The sequence below is a fragment of the Lipotes vexillifer genome, unplaced genomic scaffold (assembly GCF_000442215.2).
Source record: "Lipotes vexillifer unplaced genomic scaffold, Lipotes_vexillifer_v1.1 scaffold469, whole genome shotgun sequence".
Classification (NCBI taxonomy): domain Eukaryota; kingdom Metazoa; phylum Chordata; class Mammalia; order Artiodactyla; family Lipotidae; genus Lipotes; species Lipotes vexillifer.
In genome coordinates, this window is record NW_006788006.1 from 1,900,018 (window position 1) to 1,920,150 (window position 20,133).

The 20,133-nt window shown below is 40.9% G+C and overlaps 1 protein-coding gene across 1 annotated transcript in view; it reads left to right on the plus strand.

Moving 5' to 3' along the window:
• NWD1 (NACHT and WD repeat domain containing 1) overlaps nucleotides 1-20,133 on the plus strand; it is a 70,510-nt gene that overhangs the window by 33,507 nt on the left and 16,870 nt on the right. The window contains 6 exon segments of the mRNA XM_007461102.1: nucleotides 1,386-1,507; nucleotides 8,751-8,819; nucleotides 8,822-8,958; nucleotides 11,588-11,860; nucleotides 17,553-17,600; nucleotides 17,602-17,644. Coding sequence (XP_007461164.1) covers nucleotides 1,386-1,507; nucleotides 8,751-8,819; nucleotides 8,822-8,958; nucleotides 11,588-11,860; nucleotides 17,553-17,600; nucleotides 17,602-17,644 — 692 coding nt within the window.

Here is a 20,133-nt window from a genome sequence, read left to right on the forward strand (position 1 = left end):
AGAGAAGTAGATGGCAGGCCCCTTCCCTTCAAAGGCATGGCCTTGAAGCAGAACTTACCACTTCTGCTCCTGTCGCGCTGGTGAGAACTTGGCCATCTTCGACTGTGAGGGAGCTTGGGAAAAATGGTCTTTGAGTAACCACGTACTCACCTAAAACCTGTGGGCTGCGGGTTTTATTACTGAAGGAAGCATGATAGAATGGCTATTGGGAGGGACAAATCACAGAGAGTGCGGTGATTGATTAGTGATGTCTGCCACAGCGTAGGCAAAGGAAGTTACAGCTCAAGGTGAATTTTTTCTTTTTCTCATCTCAGTAAGGAAATGTCTTGTGTTTCAGACCCACTGTGCCACTTGTACAAGCTCTAGTCATGTTGAAATTGAGAAAGTTCCTACACACTCTGGGCTTCAGTTTCTTCATTTTTAAAATGAGAAGTTTGAGTTCACATTTCCAAGGTCACACAGTGAGTGAGTGGTCCCCCCACACCAAAAAAAAAAAGGGAAAAAAAAGAAAGAAAAAAAAATCTAATCTCTTCATGCCCTGTCCCGATGAGGTAGAAACACAATTCTAGATTCTCAGACCTGGACTGGCTCTGATTTCAGCACCTCTCCCATCACCTTAAAAATGAGGAAACTGAGGCACAGAGCAGGAAAAGGACTTAATCAGGGCATTCGGAAAGTCTGGTCTCCGGATATTCGGGCTGATGTTTTCTCCAGCGTAACTTGGTCCCTGTCTGTCTTCAGCGATGATCCAATCAGGATCCACCCAGCAGAGAGCCTTGGGCTGTGTTTGCTCAAACTATTGGCAAATATTTTTTTCTTTGGGACACCAGCCCTTCTTTTCCCACACAGATAGAGCTCAAAGAGAAGTCGAAAGCAGGGTTCTCATCCTCAGCCAATTTAATTCCATTCTTGAGTCTTCTCCAACTGTGCACTCAACCATGCATCACTGACATTTGCGGCTGGATCCTTCTCTGGGGTGGGGCCATTGTGTGCACTGCAGGATGTTGAGCAGCGTCCCTGCCTCCACCCATCAGATGCCAGTAGCATCCTGGTCCCCAGTTGTAACAATCAAAAATGTCTCCAGACATTTCCCAGTGTGCCCTGGGGGGCAGAATCGCTGCTGGGTAGGAACCGCTGAACTAGAGACACTTATGACTGAGGAGTGGTTTAGTCCATTTTCCTACTTCAGATCAACATAAACATTTCAACCCAGAGTCTTCATCTGGCATCTGACAGCGCTGGCTTTGAAATCCTGGCTCTGCCACTTCTAAGTGTGTGACTCTGTCTGTGCCCCAGTTTCCTTATCTGTGAAGTGGGGGGCCCATTAGAGTACCTCATGGCTGAGCACTCAGACACATGAGCTCTTGTTTCTGTGTGGCTACAAGCATCACTGCCATGGCATGGAGCCTGGAAGAGAAGCTGCTGGTGGTTGGCACCCAGGAGAGCATGGTAGCTGTGTGGGATATGGAAGAACAGCAGGTGATCCACATCCTACCTGGACACACAGGTGAGGCTCAGGAAGTGGGGTTTATGATCAGCTTCCTCCTAGAGTCCCACAGCAATCAGTCAGTCCCCTGGGGCCCCTTCACTACCAATTCATTTCTCTGTAGTAAAACCCTGGCCTTTGTTCCTGCATCAGCTAGCTATAGCCACATAACAAAACACCCCAAACAGGAATATAAATTGGTGCAGCCACTGTGGAGAATAGTATGGAGGTTCCTCAAAAACTAAAAATAAAGTTGCCATATGATCCAGCAGTCCTACTCCTGGGCATATATCTGGACAAAACTATAATTTGAAAAGATACATGCATCCCTATGTTCATAGCAGCAGTATTGAAAATAGCCAAGACTTGGCAACAACCTACATGTTCATTGACAGATGAATGGACAAAGAAGATGTGGTGTGTATACACACACACACACACACACACACACACACACACACACACACAATGGAATATTACTCAGCCATAAAAAAGAATGACATGGTGCCATTTGCACCTACATGGATGGCCCTAGAGATGATCATACTAAGTGATGTAAGGCAGAAAGAGAAAGACAAATACCATATGATATCATTTATATGTGGAATATAAAATATGACGCAAATGAACTTATCTACAAAACAGAAACAGACTCACAGACATAGAGAACAGACTTGTGGTTGCAAAGGGGAAGGGGGGGCAGGGGAGGGTTGGATGGGGAGTTTGGGACCAGCAGATGCAAACTATTATATATGGGATGGATAAACAACAAGGTCCTATTGTATAGCACAGGGAACTATATTCAATATCCTGTAATAAACCATAATGGAAAAGAATATGAGAAAGAAAAAACAAAACCCACCCCAAACAGAGTAGCTTCAAACAATAGCTGTTTATTTAGCTCACCTCTGTGACTGGGCAATTCAGGCTGGGCTCAGCCAGGCAGCTCTTCTGGTCTCAGCCAGGCTTGCTCATGCATAGGTAGTCAGTTATGGGGCATCTGGGAGCTGGCTGGTTCAGGATGTTCTTAGCTGAGACAACTCAACTCTGTTCCACATGATCTCTCATCCTCCAGCAGGTGAGCCTGGGCAGAGGCAGGGTTTCAAGAGGGCAAGCAGAAGTGTACAAGGTCTCTGAAGGCCTGGAACTGGCCTTGGAACTGGCACCCCTTCACATTCTATTGGCCAAAGGAAGTCCCAAGAACAATCCAGAATCAATGGGTAGGGAAATTGGCTTCATCTCTTGATGGGAGGAGCAAAGTCACACTGCACAAGGTATAGATCTTGGAGGGTAAAGGATTGTGGTCATTTATGCAATTTGTCTACCACAGTCTCTCAGAGCTTAAGTAACGTTTTCATTTCTACAAAACCATCACAGCTATGGTTGATTCATTCCAACAATTATTGAGTGTTTACTGTGTCCAGGCCCTGATCTGAGGCTGAAGAGAGACAGATCAGGGCCAAAACTCGGGTAAGGGGAGTGAGGCACACCCCTTGGGTGTAAAATTTAAAAGCATCCCAAAGTTAAAAAAAAACTTGGTCATCATGATAATATTTCAATGCAATGTGTTTATTATTTACTTATTTATTTTGTTTTGGCCGTGCCACACAGCATGCAGGATCTTAGTTCCCCAACCAGGGATCAAACCCATGCCCCCTGCAGTGGAAGCATGGAGTCTTAACCACTGGACCGCTGGGGAATTCCCGAATTCAAATATTTATTTATTTATTTATTTATTTATTTATTTATTTATTTATTGGCTGCATTGGGTCTTAGTTGCAGCACGCGGGACCTTTCGTTTTGGCGCACGGGCTCTTCCTTGCAGTGCGTGGGCTTTTCTCTAGTTGTAGCGCACAGGCTCCAGAGCACATGGGCTCATTAGTTGTGGCGCGCGAGCTTTAGTTGCCCCGCCGCATGTGGGATCTTAGTTCCCTGACCAGGCATCAAACCGGCGTCCCCAGCATTGCAGGACTGATTCTTAACCACTGCGGAAAGTCCTGCAAATGTAATTTTTAAAAATGTTTTTAAAAATCAAAAAACTAATGCAAAACAATCCACGATGAATAAATATCAACCTGTCTTAAAGACAGGATGAGTAATAGTGCTGTGTCAATCCATACTGGAGAGAGAGGCAAAAGGAAAACTCAACAATTTGGTACCTCCTTAAACTTTGCACCCGAGGTAAGTGCCTTACGTGCCTCACCCTGATCCCGGCCCTGAGTCAGATCCATGTATTTGAGAAGGGAAGCCAGGACAAAAATGTAGTTACAAATTGCAATAAGTGTAATGAGGAAAACAGGGTGTCATGAGCTACAATAACCAAAGTGACTGACCTAGGGCAGTTAGGGAAAGGATTTCTCTGAGCAGGGACACTCAGCCAAGATACAAAGGCTATGAATAAGTGTGCAAAGGGCAGGAGGGTAGAGCATCCCAGGTGTGGGAAACAACCAGTGCAAAGACCCTGAGAAGATGAGGTTGGAACATTGATAGAGTAGCAAGGAAGCTGTAAGACTGGAGCTTAGGATATTGTATCAAATGAAAGAAGCCACTCACAAAAGACTACATTGTATGTGATTCATTTATATGAAATGTCTGCAACAGGGAAATCTGGAGAGACAGAAAGCAGGTTAGTGGTGGTCAGGGGCTGGTGGAAGGGGGATGGAGAGAGACTGCTAATGGGGACGGGGTTTCCTTTTTGGGTGACAAAAATGTTCTGGAATCTGATAGAGGTGACGTTTGCACAACATCGTGAATGTACTAGTATCACTGATTATACAATTTAAGATGGTTTAAATGATAAGGAGAGAAAAGGGAGGGAGTGACAGTTTTCGAGGTTATGAAAATACTCTAAACCTAGCCTGTGGTGATGGTTGCACAACTCTGGGAACATTCATTTCCCAGAACAGTGAATTATACTGTTGTACATGAATAGGTGAATTTTATGCTTGTGAATTATATCTCAATAAAGATGTTAAAATATTATATTATTGCAATCTAAGTATGTACATGGTTTTATTATTTTTTTCTCAACATTTTGCCGTAAACATTCTTTTGTTTTCATGGAATCTTTTTAAAAACAACTTTATTGAGGTATAATTTACATACCATTCAATACACCTGTTTTAAACATATAGTCAATGATTTTGTAGTAAATTTATCAAATTTTGCCACCATCACCATAATCCTGCTGTAGAACTTTCCATCACCCCAAGGAAATCCCTCCTGCCCCCTTTGCAGCCCCATGGTAACCCCCAGCCCCATGGTAACCACTGATGTGCTTTCTGAGTCTACAGATTTGTATTTTCTGGACATTTCATATAAATGAAATTGTATACTATGTGGTCTTTTGCACGGGACTTCTTTCACTCCACATAACATTGTTTGAGTTCATCTGTATTGTTACATGTATGGATAGTTGGTTCCTTTGCATTGCTGAGCCGTATTCCATTGCATGGAAGGAACAGAGGTTTTAATCCATTCATCACTTGAAGGACATTTACACTGTTCCCAGTTTGGGGCTGTTATGAATAATGCTGCTGTGATTCATTGAATCTTCATCTTTATAAAGCTTAACTGCACCAAACATATTTCATTTCTCTCGATAGATCGTGTTCCAGAATTTATTAAACTATTTAAAAAAATTTTTTTGGCTATTAGGCTATTTCTAGTTATCTGCTATTTGGATAACACTGGGATGAATCTGGGATTTTTTTGTTAGTTTGTTTTTAATTAATTAATTTATTTATATTTATCTTTGGCTGTGTTGGGTCTTCGTTTCTGTGCGAGGTCTTTCTCCAGTTGCGGTGAGCGGGGTCCACTCTTCATCACGATGCGCGGGCCTCTCACTGTCGCGGCCTCTCCCGTTGCGGAGCACAGGCTCCAGACGCGCAGGCTCAGTAGTTGTGGCTCACGGGCTTAGTTGCTCCGCAGCATGTGGGATCTTCCCAGACCAGGGCTTGAACCCGTGTCCCCTGCATTGGCAGGCAGATTCTTAACCACTGCACCACCAGGGAAGCCCAAATCTGTTTTTACTCTTGCCAATATTTTTCCGTTCTGTTGAATATTTCTAGTGAGTGGTATTCTTGAACTGAAAGGTATGAACATTCTTATGGGTTGTGAGAGGTGTTATCTTATTGCTTTCCAGATTGTAACACTCTCCAACCCCAAAGCTCCCAGCTTTACATGTTTTCATTTTACTCTTTTTGTCTGAGGGGTTGGAGTGGGGTGGATACTGACAGAGTATCTGTCAAATAAGATTCCTTCTATTTTATCATCATCAGGATAGCTGTTTTCCTAGAGGTCTATTCAATCTCTGTATCTGTGTGTGAGAGCCATCTCTTCAAGACCTGAGCCCATTTACCAATGGTGACCTTGATTCATTTTTTAAAGTCCTCAAACTCTTATTATTTGTAATCAGAAAAGCTCAATAATCAATTTACTGAAAAAAAACTGAAAATATTATAGACCTACATAATAGGGGAAGTGAAAGTTTCCGATCCTGTGACAGCATGCTGGAGGTGGTTGGTACTGGCTTGTGAGAGCTGTCTGAAATTTTCAAGAATTTGGGGAGGTGATTGTCAAACACAACCATTCTTTTTTTTTAATTAATTTTTTTTATTGAAGTATAGTATATTTACAATGTTGTGTTAATTTCTGCTGTACAGCAAAGTAACTCAGTTATACACATATATACATTCTTTTATTTTTATTATTATTATTATTATTTTTTTTTTCAGTACGCGGGCCTCTCACTGTTGCGGCCTCTCCCGTTGCGGAGCACAGGCTCCAGACGCACAGGCTCAGCGGCCATGGCTCACGGGCCCAGCCGCTCCGCGGCATGTGGAATCTTCCCGGACCAGGGCACGAACCCGTGTCCGCTGCATCGGCAGGCAGACTCTCATCCACTGCGCCACCAGGGAAGCCCTATATACATTCTTTTTTGTATTCTTTTCCATCATGGTTTATCCCAGTATACTGAATATAGTTCCCTGTGCTATACAGTAAGACCTTGTTGTTTCTCCATTCTGTATGTAAGTTTGCATCTACTAACCCTGAACTCCCAGTCCATCCCTCCCCCACTTCCCTCTCCCCCTTGGCAACCACAAGTCTGTTCTCTATGTCCAAATACAGTCATTCTTAAACATTAAATTATAGAAGCATACAAATAGATTATATTAAAACAAGGTAATAAATACTCAAAGCTCATCACTTTCTAAATATTTTACCACACTCTACTCTTACCTCTCTTCTTGGCTGTTATATCCATGTGATGGAAATGGTGTGTTACTGACCATCTCTTTACAACTGCATATATATATATATATATATATATATATATATCCAAGAACCAGGTTGCACAAGCTTATATGACTATATATAACCATAGTCTTTTTTTTTTTTTTAGTTAACATCACATATTTTGCCTCTTTCCATATCATGTATACATCTCTAATTCACTTTAGCAGTGATATAGTATCCTATGTATGGGGATATATTATAAAGCATTACTATTTACAGAAATTTTGGTTGAAAAATACCACAATTGTAAGAAATAAAAATCACCCCTAATACTGCTGGCGTATGAATTCTAAAGTAAAATTCCCTTCCTTTACTCTCCCCTCACCCTTCAGTGTCCCCCGGGAAGTGATCAGTGCAGACAGTCTGTTATATGCCATTAGCAATTTTTCTCTAGGCTTATGCAGACATAGCTCTGTCCTTTGAGCTTTTGTCAAAAATCACATCATGCTGTTTTATATACTGGGTTGCAACTTGCTTTTGTTGCAGTAGGTTGTAACAATGTTTTGTGGTGATTGAGAGCCTGGGCTCCAAGCTGAGATCCTAGCTCCATTACTTATTAACCAGGTGGCTTTGGATAAGTTACTGTACTCAGCTGTGGCTCAGTTTCCCCATCTATACAATGGGATAACAATAGTACCTCACGAGCTGTCATGAGATTAAAAGAGTTTAATGCATGTTAACCACTTACAACTATGTTTGGCACACAGAAAGCACTAAGTATTGGCTGTTCTAATAATAATTATTATTACGTGTATGTATATATCCATTTTATTATTTTTTAATGCCTGCCTAATATTCTTTACATGGATGTACCATATTACTTAACCAACTCCCTTTCATAGACAGGTTGTTTTCAGTTTTCTTTTTACACAGACAGTGTTGCATTAAAGTCCTTCTCCAGCTTCACACACTTATGCTATTATTTCTGTAAGACACATTCCTGGAAGTGGGATTTCTGAGTCAAATTGTATGCACATTGTTCATTTTCCCCCCTTTTTCTTAGCTTTTTATTCTAAAAATAACTGTAGACTCAGAGAAATTTGCTGAAATAGCACAGAGAATTCCTGTGTACCTTTTATCTACCTTTCCAGGCTCGCAATGTCTTACATAACTATAGTATATTATCAAAACCAAGATATTGCACATTTTAACTTTTAATAAATGTCACCAAATTACCCTTCCGCAAATTTATATCAACGTATACTCCTATCAGCATGGTATGAGATTAACTGATTTCTTGTACCTTTGCCAACACTCCAGCAATTAATTCATAGTTTTTGCCAATACTATGGATAATAATGATATTGGTATTTCATGTTCCATTTTGTGACTACTAGTGAGATTGAACATAATTTTCAAATGTTTATTGTCCACTTGTGCTATTTCTGTAAATCTCTTGTTATATGATTTGTCCAATATGTAAGCTGTTTGCGTTTTTGTTGCTTATTTGTAAGAACTCTTTGTTTATTAAAGAGGGTCTCCATTTATCTGTTATATACTGCAAATATTTCCTCCTAATGTGTCATATGCCTTTCAAATTTATCCTCCTGAAATTTTACACTTTTATGTAATCCAGTTTGTCAATTTTTCCCCTTTATGTCTTCCAAATTTTGTTCTCCTTAGAAAAATATCTCTCCAGGAGTGTGAAATCTTCTCCCATAATTTTATTTTGGTTTTCTTTTTGTTTATTAATTTTAAATACTCCCTGGATGATGATAACCTTTTATACATTTCGATGATCTCTATTTAATACAGATTCAACATTTGGGCAATTGATTTAATCCCAACCAGTTGTTACACTCAATTTAGCTTTGCCACATTCCATTATTTGTAATTTGGATATGTTCTAATCTATCCATCTTTCCTTTGGGAAACCAGGGAATTTCCAAGCCAGCAGAGGTTATGGTAGTTGGAAGGTAAAAATGTTCCCAGCTAATATACTATCCTCCACCCTGGCCTGCTGCAGGAGAGGTGAGGTGTGTGAAAGTGTTTGTCAAAGGATCGCTTGCCATCTCTACCTCGAAGGATCACACCTGTGCTTGTGAAACTTACTCTCTGACCAAGAGAAATTCACCATTTGGGATGGAGGCTCAGAAGGTCCCACTGAACCTCAGATCTCGAGCCTTCATGTGGGCGAAGCAAAGAAGGTTGTGTATTCAGCATCTAGCTCAAAGGTAACAAACGCTTGCCCCGTTTGCAAAGTAAAGCTGAGACCAGAGCAGTCAAAGATGGCGTATGGTGTTTATATAAGGAGGGGCTCCCTGATGTGGAACAGGGGGACTGTAAACAGAGGTACACAACTACTTGAGAGGGTGCCATAAAGGGCTTCAAAACTTATAGTTGGATTAGATGATCTTGATAGATCTTTCTGATCCTAAGGGTTAAGACCTTTCACCATTTTTAATGCAGTCATTTTTTTTAGTGCTATAAATTTCCCTCTGAGTACTGCTTTACCTACATCCCATGAACTTTGATATGTTACGTTATCATTTATATTTAGTTCAAAATATTTTTAGCATTTCCCTTTTGATTTCTTCTTTGATCTATGGGCTATTTAGCAGTGTGATATTCATTTCCAAATATTTGAGAGGTTCCCAGATAGTGTTCTCTTATTTTTTTCCTAATATAATTCCATTTGCATTATGTGAATCCTTTCAAATTTATTGAAATGCTCCTTCTTGGTAAATGTTCCACATGCATCTGAAAACCATATGTTTTCTGCTGTGTTATTCCATTATGTCAATCATAACTCTATAATCTGATCATTTTATGAATAGAAACACACAACAGATTAATGGGTTAAAGCTTAGAAATTAAAGGCATGGGCCAAATCTGTATCTAAGTCCCAGTTGACTTCTTTGCAAGCTGAGTAATCTTGATTGTATCACCTCACCTCTCTGCCTCAATTCTTCCTCTACCTCATGAGATAATGAATGTAAAACACTCTTCATAGTGTTGGGTACATTGTAAGCAACAAATAATTAATAGCTATTAATTATTCTATTTTATTAGTAATTGATGGTTGTTAATGTAAGTAATATTGGCAGCTTACAAACTATGCTGTCCAAAGTGGAGAACCACCAGCTAGATGTGGTTATTGAGCACTTGAAATGTGGCTATTCCAAATTGAGATGTGCTGTAAGTATAAAACACACAGTGGATTTCAAAGACTCAGTATCATAAAAAAAGTTAAATATTTCAATAATAATTTTATATCGATTACATGTTGAAATGATAACATTTGGATATACTGGGTTACTAAAGTATATAATTGAAATTGATATCACTTGTTTCTTTTTACCTTTTTTAAGGTGGCTAATAAAAAATATAAAGTCATGTGTGGCTTGCATTATATTTTTATTGGACAATGTAGGCTTAAATATTACAGAAGTGTGGGTTGATTTCAAGACTGATTATAGAAATCAGCTTTGTTATCAGCAAAAGTTTGGAAAATACAGTAAAGAAATAATATACAATAAATAATTGCAAACATTACCATTATTAACATTTTCATGATTTTGCTTTACATGGTGCGTGTGTGTGTATGCACATGTGCATATGTGTATGAAACAAAATGGGGATAAAACCATATGCACAGTTTTTTAAAATATATATATATTTATTTATTTATTTATTTTTGGCTGCACTGGGTCTTCATTGCCGCGCGAGGGCTTTCTCTAGCAGTGGAGAGTGGGGGCTATTCTTCGTTGCAGTGTGCAGGCTTCTCACTGCGGTGGTTTCTCTTACTGTGGAGCACAGGCTCTAAGTGTGGGCTCAGTAGTTGTGGCACATGGGCTTAATTGCTCTGAGGCACGTGGGATCTTCCCAGACCAGAGATCGCACCCATGTCCCCTGCATTGACAGGTGGATTCTTAAACACTGTGCCACCAGGGAAGTCCCTAAGCAGTTTTATAAAGCTGTTTTTGCCCATAACCTTAAACATTCTTCAAAAACAGCATGATTAGTGATTTCATAAGATTCCGTTGCATAGCTCTGCTGTAGTTTATTTAACTAATCCCTCATTACTGGACATGTAGGTTGTTTCCATTTCTTTCCACTTTCAAATAGCTGAGGTAACTTTCCTTGTACATATATCTTTGTGTGTATCTCTCCTTATTTCTTTAGTGTAAATCTCACAAATAGAATTAATGGGAAATGTTTACTATTTAAATGATTACTGCTGATAAAGGTACTTTTGGGGGTAAGGTTAAAAATGAAACCTCTTTAATTATTAATCAGCAATTACTTGGAATGAACATATAGGCACATGGCATAGCTGACTGTTTTTCTATCTATAAAACCTTTTATTTTAGAACAATTTTAGATTTATGGGAAAGGTATAAAGATAGTAGAGAGAGTTCCCGTATGGCCTCGTTCCAGCCTTCTCCAAAGTCAACAACTTATATAACCAGTGTACATTTGTCAAAACTAAGACATTAATATTGACAATTACTATCAACTCAGTTCCAGACTTTATTTGGATTTTATCCATTTTTTCATGAATGTCCTTTTGCCATTCCAAGATCCAATCCAGTATCCCTCCCCCTTCCCCACTCCTTTTTTTAAAACTGACAGAGTGTCGATGATAAAATGCATGAACTATAAAAAAAATAGGTCTTAATATAGCCAATATTTTGTAATAACTCTAAATGGAAAGGAACTTTACAAAATTGTACAAAGATAAAAATTTTTTTAATTGCAATGACAAAAAAAAAAAAAAGAAGAGGTCTTGCATTCGACTCTGGAAAACTTGCAGGCTAGGTCTCCCTCTGACATGGCTCTTTCTTTTCATCATTCCTTTAGATCAATGCTTGGAATCTGGAAACTGAAGAGCTGATTTTCCATATCCTGGGGGATGCCTCTGACCCCTGGGTGTGCACGGCAGTGCTGGCTTCCAGGGCCACGCTGCTGACGGTGTCGCAGTGTGACGTGGTCAGTCTGTGGAGTTCAGCCACAGGAACACTGCAAAGGAAGCAACATTTGTCCAACATCAAAGAAGAAACAATTACCTGTGGGGTCTCAGTCCAGAAACAAAGAAAGATGGTGACCGGGTCCAGCAAGGGCTCCATCTCTTTGGTAAGCAACTTGACTGAATAGGATGCCAACATTAATTCAGCTCCAAAATGCTCAGATGGCCTAGAAGTTGGGAGAAACCATCTCACCTTTGATGTTTTTAACAAATGACACTGGGCTTCTTCATTCTAGGGATCTGCAATTCAGCTCAGTCCAGGAAACATCTCTTGGTGTCTCCTGGGGGCTGGCCGGTGTGGGCGATTGTTGGTGCTCAATCCTGCTGGGGATGATCTGGGAGGAAGTATAGAATGTGCATCAGAACTGTCCCTGCTGAGGGGTCAGGAGCTGGGGCTCTATCCACCAGCTCCATCAGTGGTTAGGTGAGGGCTGCTCCCAGGAACATTAACACAGAGGCCAAGTGTGTGGAAGGATAGGGTCAGAAAAAACAACCCAGTGCAGAGTTGCAGGTGTGTGGTGAGCAGCCCTCAGGAGTAGAGGAGTATGCTGAGGGGATATGGATGGGGCACCAAGAGTGAGTTATACAGAAGCCACAGGTGGAGGAACAAGGGCACCTGGCCAGGCATTGGAGGGGCTGTAGAAGTATAAGAGCCCAACCACATCCTCAAGGAACTCAATCTAGGGAGGGAAGCCAGGTTTGCCAATGACATTTTTAGGCATTTTTAGGCAACTAAAGGCTGAGAGAACTTGTCTCCAACAAATCTGCACTATAAGAAATGCTGGGAAAAAAAAAAAAAGAAATGCTGGAAATAAGTTCTTCAGGCTGTGGGGATATAACACCAGATGAAAGTCCAATGAATAAAGGAAGAGCACCAGAAACAGTAACATTAGGAGGAAGCTCAGCTCAAAGCTGTCTGTGTCCTAGGAAAATCAGAGCTTGAAAAAGTAGGTACCCAAAGACTCTAGAACTATTTGGTCTTGGGAAAAGCAGTCCTCTTGCACCAAAGTTCCTGTGTGGTACCCAGCCATCACTCCTCATCCAAGCTGGCTCTGAAATATTGAAGTCCAAGTGGAACTCAAGATGCTAGAGCCTCTAGACCTGCAAGCTATGAAAGACGATCGTGTATATGTCAGCCAAGAGCCTGGGGTTGAAATAACATGAAACCTACAAGGATTTAAAAAATGTAAACAGACCCCATCCTGCTCTGAAATAAACACATGCATTTCTTCTGAGCACAACTGTAATGCTGCGTGTGCTGCCTGCATAGGGCAATTCCAACCTTGAGACCAGAGAGCCTACTACCACCTGCCTTTAGTCATTGCAATTCAGTGAAACTGTGAAACTGACTAACGCATGGAATGATGATTTTGTCAGGAATGGGAGCTTTATTTTACTATCTAAATGTTAATGTTTTAAAAACACCTCCCCAAATTTATCTGGTTCAGCAAAGTGCATGTAATAGAGCCCTTATTTTGAACATAAAAAGTACGTATTTTTGGGAAAAGGAAATCCATTTCTTGGGCACTTTGTCTTCTTCATGGGGGTATAGATTGGTGAAACCCTTGGGAGAGAAATCTTGCAGAGTCTAAGATTAAAAAGTCACATCCCCATCTTAAATACTTGCCCATGTGCACACAAATGTAAACAGAGTGTGGCCTCATTTCCTGTGAATTTGACTTAGGTAAATACGAAATAATATTATAAAAGTATTCAGTCTCATTTTATGTGCACATTTAGGAAATATGCACATAAATATGCACATAAATAGGGAAAGTGCAAACACATTTAAAATTTATTTAGCATCTTATGATCTCACAGCGAGGGGTGGGGGTAGGTCAATTGAAGACTATGTTTACACTAGTGTGAGTGGCAGCAGCACTGTAGCTGGTGGACAGAAACACCTACCATCCTTCATCCATCCAAGGGGAAAATCCCTCTCAAATCTGTCATGTTTTGTATTATCTGAGATCTTCAGGTATATACCCCCCACTTAAAATGAGACCGGCCTTGACGATAGTATCCCTCCGTGTAATAGCAAAACATTGACATGATCTGAAATGTCCATCTATGGGAAAATAGTTAAGTGAATTAAGGAAATTTTATACCATGGAAGATTACATAACTATAAAAAATTAGATAGCCTTGAGCAGTGGTCAGCTAACTCTGGCCCACTGCCTGTTTTTGTTCAGCTCATGAGCTGAGAATGGTTTTTCTGATTTTAATGGTTGAAAAACGATTTTTAAAAGAAGAATATCTTGTGACATGTGAAAATTCCATAGAATCCATATTTAATGTCCATAAATGATGTTGTCTTGGCACATAACCACACCGTTTGTCTACATACGGTCTGTGGCTGCATTTGTGCTCTAATGGCAAAGTTGAGACCACATGGCCACAAAGTCTAAAGGGTTTACTATCTGGCCCATTACAGGAAAATTTGCTGGCCCCTGGCCTAGAGATACTTTCATGGAAATAATAAACTCTCACATAGTGCTCACTGTGTACTAAGGGCTATTCCAGGGACTTTTATACCTATTATCTTATTTAACCCTCAAAACACAGCTAAGATGTAGCTGCTGCCATTATCTGTATGTTACAGATGTGTTAAACTGAAGCACAGAGAGATGAAGTCATTTGCCTAAGGTCACACAGCTAGGAAGTGTCACAGACAGGATTTGAACTCAAGCAGTCTGGCTCTAGGATCCATGCTCTTAAGCGCTATGCTACACCTGGGTGCCATTGACAGCTGGGGCCAGGTCTTTCTTTGCCATTGGGGGCCGTCCTATGCGTTGTAGGGTGTTTAGCAGCATCCCTAGCCACTGCCCACTAGATGCAGAGCATCTGCCCTATCTTTACAACCAAAAATGTCTCTAAGACGTTGCCCAGTGTTCTCAGTGGGGAGGGACAAAATCACCCCTTGCTCCAGTTGAGAACCGCTGCCCCAGACACATTAAGTGAAAAAAGCAACTTGCAGAACAATACCTACGAGGGACGGTGGAGAAAGGAGGCTTGTGTAAATGTTTACCTACACAAACGGATTCTCAGCAAACATAGACAAAGATGCCTTCCAGGGAGAAAGCACAATGGCGGGGAAGGTGAAAAGATGCTCATGGTGAGGTCTGTATATTTCTTTTTTTTTTTTAATTATACAGTATTACAGTTTAATTTTTTTAAGTTTTAAAAGAATCACGTTTTTGAAAAAGCAGCAATAACACTGTCGATGAAAATTCAATTAACTATCAAGTTAAGAAGAAAAAAGGGAATTTTATTCGAGCTAAACTGAGGATTATAACCCAGGAAGCTGATTCTGAGAAAGCTCTGAGAACTGTTCTGCCTGTTAGAAGTCGAAGGCACATCATGTACATTTTTGAGACAAACCATCATACATCAAAATGACGTGCTGGTATTTTACATAAAGTTCACCAAGGATATATAGGCCTGGTAAACAAGTACAAAGCGAGCAGCGAGTCACCATGACTCCCTACAGAGCTGGGAAAGAACACTATATTCTTTTTTTTCTTTTTTAACATCTTTTTGGAGTATAATTGCTTTACAATGGTGTGTTAGTTTCTGCTTTATAACAAAGCGAATCAGTTATACATATACATATGTTCCCATATCTCTTCCCTCTTGTGTCTCCCTCCCTCCCACCCTCCTTATCCCACCCCTCTAGGTGGTCACAAAGCACCGAGCTGATCTCCCTGTGCTATGCGGCTGCTTCCCACTAGCTGTCTATTTTGTGTTTGGTAGTGTATATATGTCCATGCCTCTCTCTCACTTTGTCACAGCTTACCCTTCCCACACCCATATCCTCAAGTCCATGTTCTAGTAGGTCTGTGTCTTTATTCCCATCTTGCCCCAGGTTCTTCATGACCTTATTTTTTTTTCTTAGATTCCATATATATGTGTTAGCATACGGTATTTGTTTTTCTCTTTCTGACTTAACTTCACTCTGTATGACAGACTCTAGGTCCATCCACCTCACTACAAATAACTCAATTTGGTTTCTTTTTATGGCTGAGTAATATTCCATTGTATATAGGTGCCACGTCTTCTTTATCCATTCATCTGTCGATGGACACCTACATTGCTTCCATGTCCTGGCTATTGTAAATAAAGCTGCAATGAACATTTTGGTACATGAGTCTTTTTGAATTATGGTTTTCTCAGGGTATATGACCAGTAGTGGGATTGCTGGGTCCTATGGTAGTTCTATTTTTAGTTTTTTAAGGAACCTCCCTACTGTTCTCCATAGTGGCTGTATCAATTTACATTCCCACCAACAGTGCAAGAGTGTTCCCTTTTCTCCACACCCTCTCCAGCATTTCTTGTTTCTAGATTTTTTTTTCTTTTTTTTTTTTGTGGTACGCAGGCCTCTCACTGTTGTGGCCTCTCCCGTTGCGGAGCACAGGCTCCAGACGCGCAGGCTCAGCAGCCATGGCTTACAGGCCCAGCCGCTCCGCGGCATGTGGGATCCTCCTGGACCAGGGCACAAACCCGTGTCCCCTGCATCGGCAGGCGGACTCTCAACCACTGTGCCATCAGGGAAGCCCCTGTTTCTAAATTTTTTTGATGATGGCCATTCTGACTGGTGTGAGGTGATACCTAACTGTAGTTTTGATTTGCATTTCTCTAATGATTAGTGATGTTGAGCATTCTTTCACGTGTTTGTTGGCAATCTGTATATCTTCTTTGGAGAAATGTCTACTTAGGTCTTCTGCCCATTTTTGGATTGGGTTGTTTGTTTTTTTGGTACTGAGCTGCATGAGCTGCTTGTAAATTTTGGAGATGAATCCTTTGTCAGTTGCTTCATTTGCAAATATTTTCTCCCATTCTGAGGCTTGTCTTTTCGTCTTGTTTATGGTTTCCTTTGCTGTGCAAAAGCTTTGAAGTTTCATTAGGTCCCATTTGTTTATTTTTGGTTTTATTTCCATTTCTCTAGGAGGTGGGTCAGAAAGGATCTTGCTGTGATTTATGTCATAGAGGAACACTATTCTTTTAAGAAGTTATATTGCTAGCGTCAGAAGAAAGGGGAAAAAAATTGATGTTTATGGTTAAGCAGGCACTCCCATCTTTGAGGAGCTCTGGTTAACGTGTGATGCAAATCACACTGCACCTTAGGGGAAGAGAATACCCAAACTAACACAGAGACAGAATTTTATGTTTAATTTTTTCTTGTCCTGCCTTAACATATAAATTATTTTTGTAAAATATAAATTAAAATATAATTTTTATTTCATCAACAGCCGTGTAGAAATTCACTTCCTCCTGCCCTTGCTTAAAACAAAAACAAAAGCAAAAAAAAAAAAAAAAAAAAAAAAAAAGAAAAAAAAAAAACCTTCCTCTTAGATCCGAACAAAACCAGTTCATTTCTGCAACTCGGGAATGGGGAGAATGATGCTGCCCTCCTCCGGCTCCAACCTACCTTTCGACCTTACCTGAGATCTTCAGAGCTCCTCTGGGGGTAGAAAACTAGAGCGCTGGGATGTTCTCTGGGTCCCCGAGTTGGTTATGACAACAATGTCAACAGTAATAATAATAGCTGCCACTTTGGAAGGGCTGATTATGGGCCAGAGGGAACCATCCTATGCACTTCTTAACCACAATAGCCCTGTGAGGCAGTCCTGGTATCATGTCCCATTTAACAGATGAGGTAACTGAGGCAGCCAGGGGCTAAGGAATTTGCTTAGGATCACAGAGCTGGTGAGTGGCAGAGCCCTGCGTCAAATGCAAGCTCTTGACCCTGAACGCTTAACCCAGTGGAAATGCTTGATGGGCATCCTTGATTCTGCACAGGTTTCCCCCGAAGGAGACAGCCTGCTGGAGAAGCTTCCAGAAGCCGTGGGAGTTCCTGGTGGTCTCTGAAGATGAGTCCCTTCTCGCTGCACGTAGCATTTAGCTCTCATTTGGAGTCATGAGGCGGCAACTCCAGATTTGGTTGCAAGTGGAGAGGGGCTTGGGGAAAGGGGAAAGAGGGTCAGCAAACTTTTTCTGCAAAGAGCCTCATAGTAAATAAACATCATTGCCTGTCTCTGTCACAACTATCCAACCCTGCCCTTGTAATTCAAAAGCCTCCATGGACGATATTTCAAGTGAGTATGGCTATGTGCCAATAAAACTTTCATGGATGCTGAAATTTGGATTTCATACCATTTTCATGTGTTATGAAATAGTAATCTTATTTTAGTTTTTTCAAGCATGTAAAAAACTTAAAAACTATTAGCTCACATGTAAAAATTGGGGACCAGCCAATTTTCACCCACGGGTTGTAGTTTGCCAACACATGTTCTGGATAAATCTCTGAACCTTTCTGGGCTTCCGGTCCATTATCTTGGAAATGGGAGTGGTTATTCCTGCCAGAGTGTCACAGGGATAGAGGAAGGTAGGGTGAGAGGATAGGGTACACTCAGCGCACACTACCCCAGCCACAAGAAAGACTGGTTGGTGCTATGTCAAGATAAGAAACAGGGGCTATAGGAACATGTGACAGGATTCCCTTTCCTTAGTCTGAAGCAATCAGGGAAGGCTACCTGGGAGAGGTGACCAACAGGTGCTCCACATCCCGATTTTTTTTTAAAGAAAAAAATTTTAGAGCAGTTTTAGTTAGGTTCACAGCCAAACCGAAGATACAGAGAGTTCCATATACCTGTGAGTGGGTCTGTGCTCCCACTCACACACAGCCTCCCCCATTTTCAATATGGCCCACCAGAGTGGTGAATTTGTTACAACTGATGAACCTACACTGACACAGCATCCTCACTCAAACTCCATAGCTAACATTATGGTTCACTCTTGGTGTTACATATTCTGTGGGTCTGGACAAATATATAATGATGTATATCCATCGTTATAGTATCATACAGATTACTTTCACTGCCCTTAAATCAGTCTGATTTTTACAAAGCCATCTCCAGGGGCCAAAGACACTTTAGAACAGCACTGTCCAGTAATGCAGACTATGAATGTGAGCCACATTTATACTTTGAATTTTCTCCTGACCCTAGTTAAAAAGATAAAAAGAAACAGGTGACATTTGTGTTAATGATATATCTTATTTAATACAATAGACCCCAAAACCCAACATGAAATCAGTATGATTTTAATGGTATATTTCACATTACTTTTAAAATTCTTGTGTGAAGTTTTTGATATCTAGCATGTATTTTATACTTATGGCTCATCTCTTGAGACCAGCCTCATTAATAGCCATGTGTGACTTGTGCCAACTGTATTGGAGAGTGCAGGTCCAGTAGATAAATGCTTATCCTCTAAGATTGACTGACGGAAGGTTGAATGATGTATACCCTCCATCCTGTTTCCAAAAGAATTTCAAGTGACTTAAGTGTGTATAAAATAAGCGTGGGAAACAGGAACAAAAGACAAAAGAAAATGAGCATGGTGGCACAAAATAGAATCAAGACTGAGACCAAAGGCATTGAGGACCTCAGTGACCTAGAAACTTGTTACAGTTGGGTTTCAAGTATGGCTCTTTCCAGCATCCAGTGAGAAGAAGGGGCCTGAGCAGTTTTTCCATCCACAGTTTTGGGAACCAACCTTTGCTTGCAAGATGTACCTCAATCTTAAGTCAGCTAAGATCAGGCAAGGATTTCATTGATATTTAAATAGAATTACGGTTCAGGGGTCCCCAAGATCATCTTCAGGTCCGATGATTTTTTAGGGCTCACAGAACTCAGAAGAGCTGTTACACTCACAGTTACAGTTTATTGCAGCAAAAGGATACAGATTAAAATCAGCAAAAGGAAGAGGCACATGTGGCAGAGTCCAGGAGAGACCAAGCATGAGCTTGTCCTCCTCCAGTGGAGTCTTGCAGGCAGTGCGTACTTACCCAGCAATGATGTATGACAACATCCACGACGTACTGCCAACCAGGAAATCTCACACCAGCCTTGGCGTCCGGGCTTTTTACTGGTAGATGGTCATGTAGACACGGCTGATCCTTGCACAGCTAACTTTAATCACCAGCCCCACCCCTGAGGTCAAGCTGATACTGCATGTCCCAAAGCTCCCACCATACATCACACTCTGAGCATAGACCATGCAGTGTGGCCCAAGGCCTCAGGGTAACAAAGATACTCTTTTTAGGCAGGACATTGCAAGGGCTTAGAGGTCACATTCCAGGAGCCAGACTAGGACCAAACCTTTCATGTGCAGGGTGTGGACGACCCAGGCCTGCTGAGTTCATCCTTTACTGCATAAGAGTATAATGCAAATATCCTTGGACAGTAGATATTTTGGTGCATTTCTTCAGTTTCCCCCACACATGTTTCATCCATAACATCCTTCCATGTGAGGCTATCGTTCAAGCACAATTCAATAAAAGTAGTTCCACAGGGAGCATGGAGAGACATAAGGCAGA